This window comes from Quercus suber, unplaced genomic scaffold (assembly GCF_002906115.3).
Source record: "Quercus suber isolate HL8 unplaced genomic scaffold, Cork oak 2.0 scaffold_184, whole genome shotgun sequence".
Classification (NCBI taxonomy): Eukaryota; Viridiplantae; Streptophyta; class Magnoliopsida; order Fagales; family Fagaceae; genus Quercus; species Quercus suber.
The window spans coordinates 867,803-885,949 of NW_027069642.1; the positions used below are offsets into that span (position 1 = coordinate 867,803).

Genomic DNA, 18,147 nt, shown 5'->3' on the forward strand with positions numbered 1-18,147 from the left:
GTCTGTATTTTCTTTCTTAGAGTGGATGCGATGGTAAAATATGAAATTAAAAAGTTAAAACAAATTAATCCACACATAGCTTGCAATTTGAAGTCATATCAAGGAAGTATGAAATCTATGTTTTTGTGAAATTGGCTTTATTTTGAATATATTTGATGCTTCTTGTTTCTAAATAGACAGTTGTTCTTGGGAGATTGTTATCTCAAAAAGGGTTGTTGCTTGTGCCTAAAATTGCAACTGGTGAGATATTTTTTTTTAATTTTTAATTTTCAATGTTCAATCTAATGATCCCATTGGATATACATTTCATAATACCAGTGGATTTTCTTCAATGTATACTCATCCAATGATTCCATGGTTTAAAATGTTGCAGCTTATCAATTCAGCAATAACATGCAGCACGGAAAGTCTTAGCCTTCTCTTGTATTGTAAATAATTTAATAATATTTTTTTTTTGATAGGTAAAAATAATTTAATAATATTGTGGTGTGAATTAAGTGTTGTAATGGTTAATGGAGTGATGTGTGTTTATATTTATGATGTCATTCATATTTCATGTATTATCTAATTTGCACAATGTTTCAGTAACTTGAGTCATGTGTTATTTATTCTTTATCTCTGCTTCTTGGTTATTGTAATAACTCAAATGAAACTCTCTGTTGTGCTATATCTTTTAATTAATTTTTTTTTTTGAATATTGATCTTTTGTCGTATGGTGTAAAATACCTAATGGTATTAGAATATTTGGTAGGCCGACAATATGAAAAGTTGAATTTGATGGAAGTGGAAGACTACCAAGAGGTTTGCTTTAGCCATTAATTGCTGGTTCCGAATGTCAATTTATTATGAAATTTTGGTATTTTATACTTTCAGAATTGTCATATCTACTGAGGGGGATGCATGGCCTTAATGCCCTAAGAGGACTGAAGACTGAAGATTGTTCTAAATCAAGATGAAAATTCTAAGGAGATATTGGTGAGTATTGTATATAGTTTGCCACCTATATCATATTACCATGTAAATTTTTCCTCCATTGTTTGTTGAGATTCACACAATTTTGAACATAATTGACACCTCTTGTTTTGAAGTTTTGTTAGGTTTTCATGGAAGATTGTTCTAAGGAAAAGGGATTCCTTTAGCTAAACATCTTTTCTTGATGAGATGTCGGAGTTTTAATGTGATGAAATCCATAATGATGTCAAAGCAACAAAGAGAGACATTGAATTAGCCATTAAATTAGCTTAGTGTCTCATTGTGTGCCCTTTTTTGAATTAGTCTTTCTTATAGGTCACACACGTTTTCATTGCAATGGTTTATAGCTCACGACATGCACCTATGATATCTACTGGCTCATGAAAACTTGCTATAGCTCTAAGATTTGAAGGATTACCAAAGGTGAATACTTGACAAAGCAAAATTTTACTGCTTGCCACATGTTTGGCAGTTAGCATATTCATAGCTACTTCAAAATTTTCCAAATACTTAATTATTAATTCCATTGTTATTGTAATCCAAAATAACAAACTTCAATTATTTGTACTTAGTGATGCTAGAGAAGATATATAGTTTTGGGTTTGAAGGCTATATGTTCTTAAATCTCATTTTACACTTAAAAACCTTGATTCCTCCTGTATATTAAATTAGGCTAAGCCTGCTAAATGAACCCTTTTGACTTTTAGATTTTGTTACTTTTTACTATCATTTTCAAGGTTTTGGATACTTCCTATAAGTTTTTAATTTTTGTTACTTTCTGGAGATTATTAATATCATTGATATGGAAGAATTATGACTGGCGCCATGAGCTTAACCCGTCAGCTTGTGCTCTAGCTGACGGGTCAAGTTGTGACGTAAACTGAACAATAAAATGCATGCTGACTAAAACCAAGACAAAACCGACGGGCTGAACGAAGTGTGAAACTGACGCTAAGCTGAAGGGAAGTGCAGGCTGACGGCTTAGAAGCTGACGACTCTACGCAGACCATGACTTGGTCACCACGCATAGGTTTTAGGGAGATTGCTTGTGTTCCACGCCCAGAATCAGAGTCCTATAAGGAAAGGATTCCGCAATCTACGCGCATAAGGATTCCTATAAGGAAAAGACTTCTGCTCCAAGGAGGAAAGGTCCACCCTCTACTACTATAAAAACCCCAATACCCTCATAAGCCGAGGTACGCATAATTAACCCCTCTCTAGCACTCTAGAGTTGAAAAGAAGTTCTAACTTGACCTTCGGAGGGTATTTGGCCGGCACCACACCGGTGCTCTCTGTGAGGTCCTTTCCTTTTTGTTGTGCAGGTGTTGTTTTGAGCGTACAAGCGTCGTGCAACTCACTGGTGAGATTTACGGCATCATCAGTTGGCGCCGTCTGTGGGAAACGGTTTTAAGTGACTAAGCCGCATTATCGTTTCCCGGACTAAAGGGTTGCATGGTACTCACTCGCTCAATGGCAACTACTAATGATGTACAAGGAGAGGAACCGCCCACGACTGCCCTTGAGAGGCAAGTTCAGACTCTCGGTGCCGCCGTGGAGCGTCTCACCAAACGGAACCTCGACTTAGAAGAACAGCTGCGCCAGAAGGATACAGCACCAAATGGCCAACCAGAAGATCAGGAAGGGACTAGCGCTCCAAACAGGAATCAGGAGAGACCCGAGGGCAGCCACGCCCCAAGCAGGCCGGAAAGGCAGCATGTGAGCATGCCATCCCTCATGGATGCGACTCCACCACATATTGCCGCCGAGATGCAAGCAATGAGGGAACAGATGGAGGTTATGATGAACGCCCTCAAGGGGAGAGTCTCTAGCGATCTTGACGATCTAGTCAACCGTACCGATTCACCCTTCACTATGGCCGTGAACTCTTTCCCCCTGCCCCACAAGTTTCGCATGCCGAATATAGAAAGCTATGACGGGGTGAAGGATCCTTTGGATCACCTGGAGACTTTCAAAACCCTGATGCATCTCCAGGGAGTGGCAGATGAGATTATGTGCAGGGCCTTCCCCACAACACTCAAAGGCCCCGCAAGGATATGGTTCAGTCGACTGACGCCCAACTCTATCAGCACCTTTAAGGAGCTAAGCGCCCAATTCACTACACACTTCATTGGCGGACACAGGTACAAGAAGTCCACGGCATGCTTAATGAGTATCAAGCAAAGGGAGGACGAGACGTTACGATCCTACATAACGCGCTTTAATAAGGAAGCACTATCGGTTGACGAAGCCGACGACAAAATACTTGTAGCAGCCTTCACCAATGGGCTGCGGAAGGGCAAGTTTTTGTTCTCTTTATACAAGAACGACCCAAAGACCATGTCGGAAGTGCTCTACAGGGCTACTAAGTATATGAATGCTGAGGACGCGTTGCAGGCCAGAGAAGAGAAGCCAAGAAAAAGGGAAAGGCAGGAGGATGCGCGACCAGACCAAGGAAGAAAGAGGCCCAGAACAGGAGACCGAAGAGACGAAAAGCGTTCCAAGCCTCCGGGGGGAAGATTCACAAGCTTCACCCCGCTTACCGCCCCAATAGATCAAGTCCTAATGCAGATTAAGGACGAGGGGGCGCTGACCTTCCCTGGAAAACTAAAGGGGGATCCTAACAGGCGCTCCAAAGACAAGTACTGCCGCTTTCATCGAGACCACGGCCATGACACCGCCGATTGTTACGATCTGAAACAACAAATCGAGGCCCTTATAAGGCAAGGGAAATTGCAGAAATTCGTAAGCAAGGAAAGAGCGGATCCAGCACTCCCAGAACACCCTCCCCGACGGGACAATGACCGTCCAAGACCTCCCATTGGTGACATACGGATGATTGTAGGAGGGATCGCTGCCAGACCTTCAAAAAAGGCTCGAAAGACATACCTCCGGATGATCCAAAACGTCCAGTTGACGGGTCCAGAGCAAAATGTAGCCCGTAGGGAAAGCCCCGTTATCGGTTTCTCGGAAGAAGACGCGCGACGCCTTCACCACCCGCACGACGACGCGCTTGTTATCAGCCTACGGGTAGGGGACTACAACTTGCATCGGGTGTTGGTCGACAATGGCAGCTCGGCAGACATCTTGTACTACCCAGCGTATCAGCAGATGAAAATTAGCAAGGAACAACTAGTCCCGACGAACGCCCCACTTGTCGGCTTTGGGGGCGCAAAGGTGTTTCCGTTAGGCGCAGTCACATTGGCCGTGACAGCAGGCGACTACCCCCAGCAGATCACAAGAGATGTAACATTCCTCGTAGTTGACCATTCGTCCGCCTATAACGCTATCCTCGGGCGACCCACCCTCAATGCATGGAGAGCGGCAACTTCAACATATCACTTGATGATTAAGTTCCCAACAGAACACGGGGTCGGAGAGCTACGTGGAAATCAGATCGCCGCCCGCGAATGCTACGTGGCCATGATGGAAATGGATGACCCCCTCCATACCATGAACATAGAGGAGCACCGGAGTGCAACGGAGCCAGCCGAAAGGCTTGAGAAGATACCTTTGAATGACTCCGTACCTGACCAGACAACAAGGATTGGGACCCTCGCAAGTCCCGCCACTCGGCGAACGCTTACAGCATTTCTCAAGGAGAATCGGGACGTATTCGCCTGGAGTCACGAGGATATGCCCGGAATAGATCCTTCCGTCATGGCACATAGGTTGAATGTATCACCATCCTTTCCGCCCATCCGGCAGAAAAAGCGGGTCTTCGCCCCAGAACGAGATCGAGCAATAGCCGAAGAAGTCCGCAAGCTGCAAGAGGCAAATTTTATTAGAGAAGTCTACTACCCCGATTGGCTAGCAAACGTAGTAATGGTCAAGAAAGCCTCCGGGAAATGGAGAATGTGTGTAGACTTCACCGATCTAAACAAAGCATGCCCAAAGGACAGCTACCCCCTCCCGAGAGTCGACACTCTAGTAGATTCCACGGCTCAACATCAGCTATTAAGCTTCATGGACGCTTTCTCCGGCTACAACCAAATTAAAATGCACGATGAAGATCAAGAAAAAACGTCCTTTGTAACTAGCCAAGGCCTGTTCTGCTACAAGGTAATGCCGTTTGGTTTAAAAAACGCAGGAGCAACTTACCAAAGGCTTATGAACAAGATGTTCGCACAGCAGATAGGGAGGAATGTCCAGGTATATGTCGACGACATGTTGGTCAAAAGTCGGAGGGAAGAAGATCATTTAGAAGACCTCAGGGAAACATTCGACACCCTTCGCTCCTACAATATGAAGCTTAATCCGGAAAAATGTGCCTTTGGGGTAACGGCAGGAAAATTCTTAGGATTCATGGTATCCCAGAGAGGCATCGAGGCCAACCCGGACAAGATCCAGGCTATAATGGAGATGGCACCACCTAAAAATGTAAAAGAGGTGCAAAGCCTCAACGGCAAGATAGCGGCGCTGAACAGGTTCGTCTCCAGAGCAACAGACAAGTGCTTACCATTCTTCCGCACGTTAAAAAGGTCTTTCGAGTGGACCGACGAATGCCAGCGAGCGTTTGAAGAATTAAAAGCTTACCTTTCTTCCCCACCATTGTTGAGTCCCTCACAACCAGGAGAAGAACTATTCCTATATCTTGCTGTCTCTTCGGCCGCAGTCAGCGCCGCCTTGATCAGAGAAGAAGGGAAAATACAAAAGCCCGTATACTACATTAGCCGGGCGTTGCACGGGGCTGAAGAAAGATATCCACCCATGGAGAAGCTTGCTTTCGCGCTAGTTACAGCGGCGCGAAAACTGAAGCCGTACTTTCAAGCTCACACAATTATTGTCTTAACCAACAGGCCGTTGCGACGAGCAATGGGTAGCCCGGACGCTGCCGGACGCCTGACACTATGGGCAGTAGAACTGAGCGAGTTCGACATCCAATATCGCCCGCGCACTGCTATCAAGGGACAGGCTGTGGCAGATTTCATAGCCGAATTCACAAACTGCGAAGATAAGGGGGCAGAGGAATCCCCGCAGTGGAGCATGCATGTGGACGGATCCTCCAACAGACAGGCCGGCGGAGCTGGCATCGTACTACAGTCACCCGAAGGAGACATGGTAGAGTGCATGGTCCGCCTCGCATTCCCCACTACCAACAACGAGGCAGAGTATGAAGCTCTGATAGCTGGGCTCGACCTTGCAAAAGCAGCAGGAGCCGAGAAAGTAATCATTTACTGTGACTCCCAAGTCATAGTTAACCAGATAAGCGGGGAATACGAATGCAAAGGCGAAAGAATGAAGAAGTATCTAGAGCAAGCAAGGAGGAGAATGAGCGAGCTGGAAGTTAGAATTACGCAGATCCCCCGGAATGAAAACGAGCAAGCCGACCGCTTGGCCAAAGCCGCCTCCGCCGAACACATGGTCGCCATTAGTAGTACACTCTCCTTCACGCAGCTCTCTCCACTCATCAGTGCGGTCGACATACAGGAGCTCGATCCCCAGCACGATTGGACCACGCCGTTAACCTCCTTCCTAAAAAACGGCATACTACCGAGTGATAAGGGGGCAGCAAGGAAACTGAAGGTTCAAGCGGCAAGGTTCGTCCTGATCAGAGACGTCTTATACAAAAGGGGTTTCTCTCGCCCCTACCTACGATGCTTAGGTCCCGAAGAAGCAGATTACGTCATGAGAGAAGTACACGAAGGAATTTGTGGAAACCACTCAGGTTCAAGGTCGCTAGTACACAAGTTAGTGCGAGCTGGGTACTTTTGGCCGACAATGCAAAAGGATGCCGAAGCTTATGTGAAGGCTTGCGACAAATGCCAAAGGTTTAGCAACATCATCAGGCAGCCACCCGAAGAATTAACCCCAATGACGGCACCATGGCCGTTCGCTCAATGGGGGTTGGACATCATGGGACCATTCCCCACGGCAATACGACAACTGAAGTTCCTAGTTGTCGGTATTGACTACTTCACCAAGTGGGTAGAAGCTGAAGCATTGGCCACCATCACAGAAAAAAACGTACGGAGCTTCGTCTGGCGATGCATCATATGCAGGTTTGGCATTCCAAGAATCTTAGTCTCGGACAACGGGAAGCAATTCGACAACGACTCCTTCAGGGACTTCTGCTCACAGTTGGGGATACGGAACCACTACTCCTCTCCCGCCCACCCCCAAGCCAACGGGCAGGTCGAAGTTACAAACCGGTCCTTGCTAAAAATCCTCAAGACCCGGCTTGAGGGGGCAAAGGGCATATGGGCGGAAGAGTTGCCGAGCATACTATGGGCCTACAGAACAACAGCAAGGACACCAACAGGAGAGACACCATTCCGACTAACGTACGGAAACGAAGCAGTCATCCCAGCTGAAGTCGGCCTTACAAGCTACAGGGTGCACAACCACGACGAAAAAAGGAATGACGAGGCCATACGTTTGCAACTTGACTTGGTGGACGAAGTTAGGATGGCAGCAGAACAAAGGCTTGCACGGTACCAGGATCGCATGGCCAAGCATTACAACTCCCGGGTCAGATACAGAGACTTCCAGGTAGGGGACCTCGTTCTAAGAAAGGTGATGGGCGCAGCAAGGGACCCCACTCAAGGGAAGCTCGGCCCTAATTGGGAAGGACCTTACCGAGTCACGGCATGGCAGAGGAAGGGAACCTACCATCTAGAGACCTTGGACGGACGGAAACTACCACACCCATGGAATGCTGAACACCTACGGAAATACTACCAGTAGGGGCGGCGCTCACATAAAACAAAAATTGCTTTTTGGAGTGACGCCAGGACCTACGGACTACATTCTCAAATATTTGCTACAATAAGCCCAGAGGGCAGTTTTTCTTTTCCTACTTAAGTATTTGCTACAATAAACCCAAAATGGGTAGATTTTGTTTTCGAATTACTTTTTATATAGATGCATGGTAATAAGAGGAATTTACTTAGAACTACTGATGTTTCTACTTGCAAATAAAGGGGATATTAAAGATCGACAAATTGACCATCCACGAAGTGGACGAGATCCAAAAACTGACGGTCCATCCACAGTGGATGGGATAAAAAACTGACGGTCCAAAAGTGACCAAGTCCCCAACCATCAGCTCTCAAGCTGACGGATTACAAGATGGGTCAAACCCCCAACCATCTCAGCTCTCAAGCTGACGGTCCAAAAGTGACCACGTCCCCAACCATCAGCTCTCAAGCTGACGGATTAAAAGATGGGTCAAACCCCCAACCATCTCAGCTCTCAAGCTGACGGTCCAAAAGTGACCAAGTCCCCAACCATCAGCTCTCAAGCTGACGGATTAAAAGATGGGTCAAACCCCCAACCATCTCAGCTCTCAAGCTGACGGTCCAAAAGTGACCAAGTCCCCAACAATCAGCTCTCAAGCTGACGGTCCGAAAGTGACCAAGTCCCCAACCATCAGCTCTCAAGCTGACGGATTAAAAGATGGGTCAAACCCCCAACCATCTCAGCTCTCAAGCTGACGGTCCAAAAGTGACCAAGTCCCCAACAATCAGCTCTCAAGCTGACGGTCTAAAAAGAATGACCAAATCAGTCATTCCAGCTCTCAAGCTGACTGGCCAGTCTAACTCAGCTCTCAAGCTGACGACCAAGTCAGTCATCTCAGCTCTCAGGCTGACGGTCTAAAAAATTGGCCAAACACCCAAAACCATCAGCTCTCAAAGCTGACGGTTTAAAAAGAAACTGACCAAGTCAGTCATTTCAGCCCTCAAGCTAACGGTCTAAAACACTAAATGGCCGCCCAAAGAACGGGCAAGAGACGGTCTAAAAGACCAGAAAATTAAACCGACGATACAAAGAAATCAAGTCCACAAGATGGGCTAAACAACAAAACTGACGGTCTAAGTAAAGACTAACGGAGTTCGTAAGCCAATAACGTCAGCCATTAGACTGACGGTCTTAAAAAAGGCTAAATCTCGGTCCACAAATATACAAGTCTATAAGGCAAGGCAGCAGGATCTTGCCAAAAAAAAAAAAAAAAAATTTCTACAATCATTAAAACAAAGTGATGAAAAAATGACGGGTTCATTAGAACTAACCGACGGCATTATAAACAAATCCAAGCCTAAACAAAGGCATTTACAAAGCTGTCAAAATAAGTACACAACGGTGCCCAGAAGGGCACTTAAATAAAATTGTCTTCTACATAGATAAAAAATAAAATAAAATAAAAATGATGACAAAAAGAAAACGTCACTTCAACAAAAATCTTTCTACTTGGCGACAGGCTCCTCTTCATCAAGCAGCACCATAGGGGGAGTGGCTGCAGCCGTCGGGAGGTTCGCAGCAGGTTGGGCCAACACAACTCCACTATTTTCAGGAGGGGGGGAATCAACGGAGTCGTCAACACCAGGGGTGACGGCATCTGTAGCAGGCGTCGTGGGCCGAGCATCGTCTATATTAATACCAGACAGGTCCAAATCAGGAAAAGCTGACGCCACCTGTTTAAGACAATCGTCGAATCCCGTGCCATAATAGCTGCCACAGGAATCGATGAAAGCATCTGACGCCTTGAATTTTTCAACAGCCTCAGCCCCTACCGTCTCCAACTGACCATGAAGAACCGTCAGCTTTTCCTCTATTTCGAGCCGCTGACGCTTCGCCTCTTCCAACTCCGCCCTCACGTCCTTCAGCTCAACGTTAAGTGTGCGCACCGCCTCTTTATACTGAGCCTGTTGGTTTCGCATAGTGGCGTTGTGACTATTAACGCGAGTGACGACCCCCTCCTTGGCCACGCACCGATCCTGCAGCGCCTTCACACGAACCAAAGCCTAAAAAGTGACATAACCGTCAGTTAGTAAAAGAGAAAAAGTTGGGCGACAGTTAAAGAGAAAGAAGTAAAACTGACGGCTTACCCGAGAAAGGTCGAACAAGGCTGACGACCCCAGTTCCTCCGTCCCTAGCTGATCGCAAGGATCCATGTCCGTCGGCTTTATGAGTGCTTGGATGGCCTCGACGGCAAAGTCCTTGTGCATCAGCAGGCTCTGAGGTCCCTGCAGGATGGGACCAGAAGAGGTCATGACGCCCTTCCCAGCTCCATGACCCGACGTAGGGGGCGACTTCACAGGAGTGACGGTTTGTCTCTTCGGCGGACGGATGACCACTCCGTCAGTCTTCCTCTTCTGGGAGCCCTTAGCAACGGTCCTGGGGACAGATGTAGACGTCGCCTCACCCTTAGCTTTCTTCTCCTCCCGCTGACGGGCAGCAGCGGCCTTAATTCGTTCCTTAGCAGCATCCATTTCTGCAGAAGGCAAACAAAAGCAAACATAAGGGAAAGCGACGGCTAGAAGTTTAAAAGCTGACGGATAAGTAGACTCACGGTGACGAGCAAAATCTTCCAACCTACGAGCTTCGGGCGTTGGTTCGGGACCCCCACAATATGTGTAAAGAGTATCGAGGGTAATTAAGTCCCGGCACGAGCGCTCTCCTATGGGTATCTCCAAAAGCCGACGGATGAAGTCTTCTTGCTCGTCAGTTATCGATGGACGAGCGAAAGCTGAAAAAAAACTTGGCTGCGTTAGTATTTTTTCAAAAATAAAAATATATATAACGGACGGGGATAAAGGGTGACGACTAAAACCTGACTCCTTAACAAACCCCCAAGTATTGTCAAAACAACCATGGGGAATTGTTTCCCATTCATCCTGACGGCACACCCAGTCCGTCCCCTCTACGAAAAAGAACCTACTCTTCCAGGCTCTATTAGAATCTGGCATTTCAGACACCAGCCTTAAATCCTTCTCCCTGACGGCGAAATGATACATCCCTCTTGATGAAGAAAGGTGACGAGGTCTATAACAATAAAAGAATTCATCCAAGGTAAGCTGACGATGACCGCCGCTTAAACGACCCCATAACACCTCGGCACTTATAAAAATTCTCCAGGAGTTTGGGGCAATCTGACTAATTGAGATGCCAAGGTGATCAGCTAACTGACGGTGCAAAGCCGTCAGGGGCAATCTCAACCCGGCAGCAAACATGGCGTCATACATACCGACGTCTGCAGTTCTTCCCGTGTAACACTTCTCACCCTCCATAGGCAGACGGATGGGAATATGGTCAGGAATTTGAAAACGGGTACGTAGTTCATTAAAAATTTTAAGCGTCATCTTTGGGGAGAATTTATTTACAGCCCAGTCCTTAGGAAGGATGAAGGGACGGCTACCTTCAGGACCTACAGAATCCCCTTCACTAGACTCCTCGACGCCTTCATCCCCGTCGCTGTTCCCCCCTAATTCAACTTCACTCTTCTCGCCTACTTCTTCCTCCTGGCCGCCGTTTCCTTGACTTTCCATTTCTTCGACGGCAACATGTGCTGACGTCTCCCTCTCTGACGACCAGGAGGAACTCTCAGACTCACTACTTGAGCCTGAACCAAACACCTCGTCGTAGCCCGCTCCTTCGCGGACCGACGACTGATCACTCGACATCTACCTACAAGTGACGGGTGTAAACTAAGCACCTAGGATGACGACCCCACTTAAAAAAAAAAAAAGAAGAAAAAAGAGAAATTGAAAGTATGCAAGAAAGGGAAACTTACAAGTTTTGGAGTGACGGTTGAAAAAGCGACGGCGGGAACGTTGGTAGAGCTGACGGAATATGGGCGACGGATGTGCTCTCCAGGATTCAGGTGAATGAAATAGTGAAAATGAGGAAAGGGACCACATATATATATGAGCTAAACGCACGGAAGACGAAGCGACGCCCACGTCCAGACACGAAGCCAATCCAAGCACGCCACCTGTCTTAGCATTTAATGCTAAAAATGTCAGCAATAATAAATTCTTCTCTTGAATCAAAGCAGCAGGTAGTGACGAATACTCCATAACCCGTCAGGTACAGCCGACGGAGATATGGAGTAGGGGGCAACTGATATGGAAGAATTATGACTGGCGCCATGAGCTTAACCCGTCAGCTTGTGCTCTGGCTGACGGGTCAAGTTGTGACGTAAACTGAACAATAAAATGCATGCTGACTAAAACCAAGACAAAACCGACGGGCTGAACGAAGTGTGAAACTGACGCTAAGCTGAAGGGAAGTGCAGGCTGACGGCTTAGAAGCTGACGACTCCACGCAGACCATGACTTGGTCACCACGCATAGGTTTTAGGGAGATTGCTTGTGTTCCACGCCCAGAATCAGAGTCCTATAAGGAAAGGATTCCGCAATCTACGCGCATAAGGATTCCTATAAGGAAAAGACTTCTACTCCAAGAAAGAAAGGTCCACCCTTTACTACTATAAAAGCCCCAATACCCTCATAAGTCGAGGTACGCATAATTAACCCCTCTCTAGCACTCTAGAGTTGAAAGAAGTTCTAACTTGACCTTCGGAGGGTATTTGGCCGGCACCACACCGGTGCTCTCTGTGAGGTCCTTTTCTTTTCCATTGTGCAGGTGTTGTTTTTGAGCGTACACGCGTCGTGCAACTCACTGGTGAGATTTTCGGCATCATCAATCATGTTCATGATTCAGGTCTTTAATATATGGTACTCCTACTAGGCTATTACTATCATGCTCAAGTTTTAGAAATTCCTTAGTATCTGTTTAATGGGGACGTGGAGAAAAATTAACATTAGTTTTGTCTTTCTCCTTGCGTGCATGCTCTACTATGTTATTTACTTTGCTCATACTTGCACGGATAATGTTGATGATCTATAGCTTGGGATTTCATTGTTGACGTGCTTATGAGTACTTAGGAGTGTTTCTCGATGAAAATTTGGCATTACAGCCATAATGTATAGAAAGAGCTTTATATTTTACTAATGATCCTATGTTTGATGATTTGATCTCAAGTTTAGGTTTAGTTGCAAAGAAGTGTGGTGTCATTACAGCTGTTGTAAAAGGTTTCCTCTGCACTTCATAGGGTAGAATCAATGAAATTTGTGGGTGAGAGGCATCTGGAAAAACCAACGTAGCCCTTCACATCATCAAGGAAGCTCAAATCAAAAGTGCTGAGGTACATCCTAATTTGTCCTCTTAAACTTTTTGAAACTTTTGATTGGAAGTGTTTGAGATATGATTGGAATTAGTTTGGTTTGCTCATGTAGAATTGGGAACTTCTTTCTAATCCACTATTGTGACATCTGAGTAGATCCCAAAATCCTTGATTTTTTTTTTTTTTTGGTGTATAGTTTTCATAATAATCAAAGTTATGTATAGATCTTTCTGTGAAACTTTCATGCTAATTTTAGCTATTGTCATCTTGTTAGAGGCTGTTGAACCTTAAGCACACCACTCTCTCATGTCTCTCTTCCTATGTGAGAGTTCCATGACCAATGGATTTGTCACATTTCTTTTGTACAATTTATAACCTTTTCCTATGTTCTTCGGTAAAGGTGGCAGTGCAATTTTTATTTTTAAGATGGCAGCCCTGTTCTCTATCTGAAGAAAGTTAGAGAATTGCTATAATAATATCATATGTCATTACATCTTATATGCTATGATATGTAAAGACTTCACCAACAATTCCCCATGAAAAGAAGGAAGTATCAGAAGATATTGAAAATATTTACCTGAAAAATTAGTAGATAACTTTACATTTTACTATGCTTGAATTAGTAGTTCGAACAATGGCATTTCATAGAGATATCCTATTCCATTGGTTTTGAAAACTATTAGTAGTTTAGCCTTTTATAAGTAAGATTATCTCATCAGCTATATTCAGCATAGCGTATGTTTAGGCTAATATTTTGTCACTCTTTTGGTGAAATTTTAATTGTAATATTTGAACTTTTCTTGCTGTTCATAAGAAATGCGTTTATAATGGAATTGTTGTTAGTCCAATGTTTGATATTCTTATATCTTAATTTTAACTAATAATCTCTTAGATGACGCCCATCTTGCAATTAATCCTGACACAGTAGATATGATTGTCCAGATCTTCTGCTCAAGAATGCAGGACCAAGCCATATCACATTTTTTGATGATGCTTTGTCATGGGTCGAGCTCCTGCTATCTTTTTGTTCTTGCTGTATGGTTTTTCTAGATACTCACTTTTTCTTTATAAATGTTTTCTATTGATTTTACAACTATTAAACTACCTATTATGAGTGCTTTGTACATAGCAACATGTAATTGTGAATATTAAAACCACAAGCATCACATAACAGTGATACTATAGGCACAAATTTGTAAGGTCACACCAAGTGATTGGCATATTAGGATTTTTTTTTTCTTCTTCTTCTTTTGGGACTACATTAGATTTGATATGGCAGTTGTTGCCTTGCCTTGGAGTGCTTTTGGTTGTGTCCAGAATATTTGCACTTTAAATGTGTGCTTCTTCTTTCTATATAAAATTATGAATGCATTGTAATTCTAGTTACTCGCTTCATTGGTTCCTATAAGTTTCCTTTGAATGCAAAAGAAAAACTCTCAATTGTTTTCTTTTTGCAAGAAATATTTTCAGCATGAAAAATAAACCCCTACAAGTGATCAGAGATTGCATATTTGTGCTTTTGCTGCTTATTGACATAAGTGTGGCATGAGTAAGGTGATTGAGCTCTCGCTCAACTGGCATCTTCTCCCCTTGTAAGTGATAGGTGGAAGGTGGAGTCGTGGGTTTAAGACCCATTGGGTGTGACTAACTTACGAATATAAAGAATGTGGCACTGGCATGAGTAAGATAAAAAATCAACTCCGTTTTTTAATCTTTGGTGCTGGCAGTGTACAAATATGTAAGAAAGGCAGACATCTCAATTTCACTGAAGAATTTTGTGCAGCATGGAATATTTTTTAAATAGACCAGCTTATTTACTTTACTTTAATAAATTAGGCCTAATTACTTATATTTGCAAGATGAGATATTTGTCATAGTCTATACACTCATTTTCTTTGCATAATGTCTTCTTTGCCTCGCTAGATTTTTCTTTCAGCAGGATTTTGTGCAATCTTATTTAGAAAACGGAATGGATCCTTCACTTGCAAAATCAATGGGTATACACACAGAAAATATTCTTATTTCGTGTCCAAGTTTGGCTGAAATTTAGCCAAGTTTCATTAACACATTAACTAGAATTGCAACGGTAAATAAAATAGTGGTTGATAGTGTTAGGGATTAATCCTCACGTGATTGTGGTGTTAGTTGTTCAAGTTTCATCAACACGTTGACTAAAATTGCAAGTGCAGTGTTGTTATTATCATCATCATTTTCTGTCATTTAAAGAAACGTACCCAACAACTATAGGTGGTCAAATCTCCATCAGTTAACCTATATTGGTTGCAGTTCGTTTTATCATTAGGGCCTATATTATTACAACTTAGTCAATGTCGACAACAAAGGAGTGAGGGGTTATTTGCTCTGACTTCGTTTTTTTCTTTCTCAATGTTATAATTGTTTAATACCATCCTACATGTTTGGATTTTTCAAGTAGCTGCCCTTCTCCAATGTGAACTTGATCATATGAGACGTGGCACCTTCCAAGATCTACAATCACGAAATTGACCCAAGCACTTAAAGAATTCATTACTTATTCTGCCAATCTCATTCATAAATTCTCTTGACCTGGTTGAAGGCAATATATATTTATTCATTTATAACCTCCATGTTTATATGTTTCAAGCTATATAGCTTGGAGGAAATCCATTTACCTGCCCATGTTACCTTTTATTTCTAGGTCCAATCAAGTTCAAAATCATGGCAAGGTTTTGGACATACGGATGAGGTCACCTGTGGTGGGAATGCCTTGAAATTTTATGCAGTTGTATGACTGAGGATAATAATAATAGGCTGCTCAAGATTGAGATTAGGGTTAATCTTCTGTCATTTTTGATAATCAGGAGAGTTTATAAGCTTGCAAGGTTCTTAGAGATGTATTATTTTTCAATAATTCATGCTGCCAGTCACTTTAGGAGCAAATATTTAGCTTTTGAATAAACATTCGCGTCACTTCTACCTCACCTTTTCATAGATAATTAGAGATAGTTCTTTGTACAATTGCTCTCTTAATTGTATTCTCAGTGTGTATAAGAACATTAGAGAAAACTTTGCAGTTGAGTATCTATCAACTTAAAATAATTTAATTACCATTAAAAAAAAAAAAACTTTTAAGTAATGAACCAAATTTTTTTGTGTGGCTGTCCTCTTCCTATTGATCTTTCTAGAGGAAGTCGCAGTTTCAATCATAAATGGCCATATTCTCTTGTATTAGTGGTAACCTTGAAATCATATTGTCTCATTTCTGTCTTTATGGACTTTGGATTGTATCATATAATGAGAAAGGCATCTACTTTTCTTGGTGGATTTGTGCACAAGGTCAGAAGAGAAAACAAAAGCATGCAAAGAAAAGCGAAGATGAAACTGAATTTAGTATTACCCATAATCCACTTCTATAGGCATCAGCATTTGTGGAGCCAAAATGTTTAGGTTTTGGAACCACAAAAACTACTTTATCTATTTTACCACTTTACTTTTATAAAACATCCAACATTAATAGTTTTATTTTAGCATTCAACACATAAAAATAATATAAACAACTACAATAAGTAGCAACATAATCATTATAATAATAAGAGCATAAATAAAAAATATATTTTAATTATAGCATTTGAGCTACAGTGCACAGCCAAAGATGGCTGTGCATCATAGCTCAAGAGAAAAAAATAAAAAATTATACCTTTAGCTCCATTGATACAGTCCTATTTTCTTATATTGGTTGCTAAATTTGGCAATATGGCAATTTGACACCACCAATGCTAATGCTAAGAGAATTGGCATCAGGTGTGCCAAATGTGAAATTTAGGCATATGGCACACTAAACACCAAAATATTTGTTTCATGCGGTGTTCCAAATCTCAAATTTTTTCCAACATGCTACGGAGTTGTTCTACTAATAAAACAACACTGTAGCATGTTGGAAATTTTTTTTTTTATTGTTTTTTTTTTTTTTATTCACCTCAGTGTGCCCTTTCTCTTTTTCATTTATTGATTTATCCCCACTCTCTCTCTCTCTCTACCCTCTCATATGTTTGCTATGCGTCTTTGGTCTCTCTTCCGTCTCCTCTCTTTACTTGCCTCTCTCTACCTCCCACTCCGACCAAACTTAGACTGGAATCTATAATGGTTGTCAAGCAGTGTCAACCATGGTCTGAAGCTGCATCGTCCTTCACAGCTCACCGCCAACCTTGACGGGTTGTCCTCCATGCCACGTTGACAACCTCCTTGCATCATCAAAACCTCCCACCTTTGGATCTCTCTCAATCGGCCAATTGTGGGTGTGATATTTGGGATGGGCTTTAAGATTTGGAAATGTGGTGGGTTGTGGGGTAGTGTGTGAATTGGTGGGTTTCGATGTGTTGTGGTTGTGTTTATGTGCAGCAAAGTTTTGAATTTCATTTTGGAGAGTGTTTCGGATTGACAATTGGAACAAAATATTCCAATACCATTGTGTTTTGGTGCACCATTTTAGGATTATGCACTAGACACACACACATATTTATAACTTCATATTTCAATATATCCAATTAACCAACACAAAATTTAAAATATGATATGGGAATAAAATGAATCAAATGATAAATTTGGGCTTCATTGTTAAAAAAAAAAATCCAACATAGTCCGGAATATCCCAAAATAGGCTGGGATTTAGAGACCGAAACAATAAGAATTTGTCCAGAACATCGGATTTAAATCCAACATAGTCCGGAATATCCTAGAATAGGCTAGAACTTAGAGATCGAAACGATTGGAATTCGTCCAAAACACGAGAATAGTCCAAAATGAACCGAAATTTAGACTGAAACGGAACAAGCGGTAAATGCACCAGATTAAGCTCTAGAACGGAATATTCTTGCTAGAACGGAAGAGAGTTCAAAACACTGGTGTGCATTATGGGCCTACCCTTTTGCCAGGAATGTTTGGGCATTATGTAGGGTGAAGCTCCAAAAATGCTCCAATGCTGCCACTGATTTCTTCTCTTTATTTCGGCTACTGGTGGAAAAATTGGAGAGGGTTGAATTGGAGAAGTGGGCTACAGTGAGTTGGGCGTTATGGGCTGCAAGAAATAGATTTTATTTTGAGAAGACTCAGTGGCACCCCAAAAGAATTCTTGGTGAGGCACTTGGGTACCTAAAGGAGTATCATAGATTATGCAATTCACAGACATAGGCGCTGCACAGAGACATGAATGGGGCTATCTTTTCGAAATTAAATGTAATTGGTTAATTTATGTGGTCTGATGTTGCATGACCAAAGATGTATTCTGTTATAGA

The 18,147-nt window shown here is 43.0% G+C and overlaps 1 protein-coding gene and 1 long non-coding RNA gene across 3 annotated transcripts; one reads left to right on the plus strand and one right to left on the minus strand.

Moving 5' to 3' along the window:
* Positions 1-425: 425 nt before the first annotated feature.
* LOC112031437 (uncharacterized) lies at positions 426-14,259 on the plus strand. 2 transcript variants are annotated; one of them, XR_002884962.2, is made up of 4 exons: positions 426-975; positions 1,089-1,395; positions 12,741-12,898; positions 13,820-14,259. It is a non-coding gene; the product is annotated as an uncharacterized LOC112031437 (long non-coding RNA). The 2 variants fall into 2 exon arrangements; XR_010630945.1 differs by lacking the exon at positions 1,089-1,395 and having other exon boundaries at positions 433-975.
* Positions 8,949-12,314, minus strand: LOC112020852 (uncharacterized). Its single transcript, XM_065778489.1, has 4 exons — positions 11,483-12,314; positions 10,262-10,438; positions 9,798-10,183; positions 8,949-9,713 (listed from the first exon to the last, which is right to left on the minus strand). Exons 1-4 carry the CDS (start codon positions 11,766-11,768, stop codon positions 9,156-9,158), a joined length of 1,407 nt encoding a protein of 468 aa, XP_065634561.1. The 5' UTR covers positions 11,769-12,314; the 3' UTR covers positions 8,949-9,155.
* Positions 14,260-18,147: the final 3,888 nt, after the last annotated feature.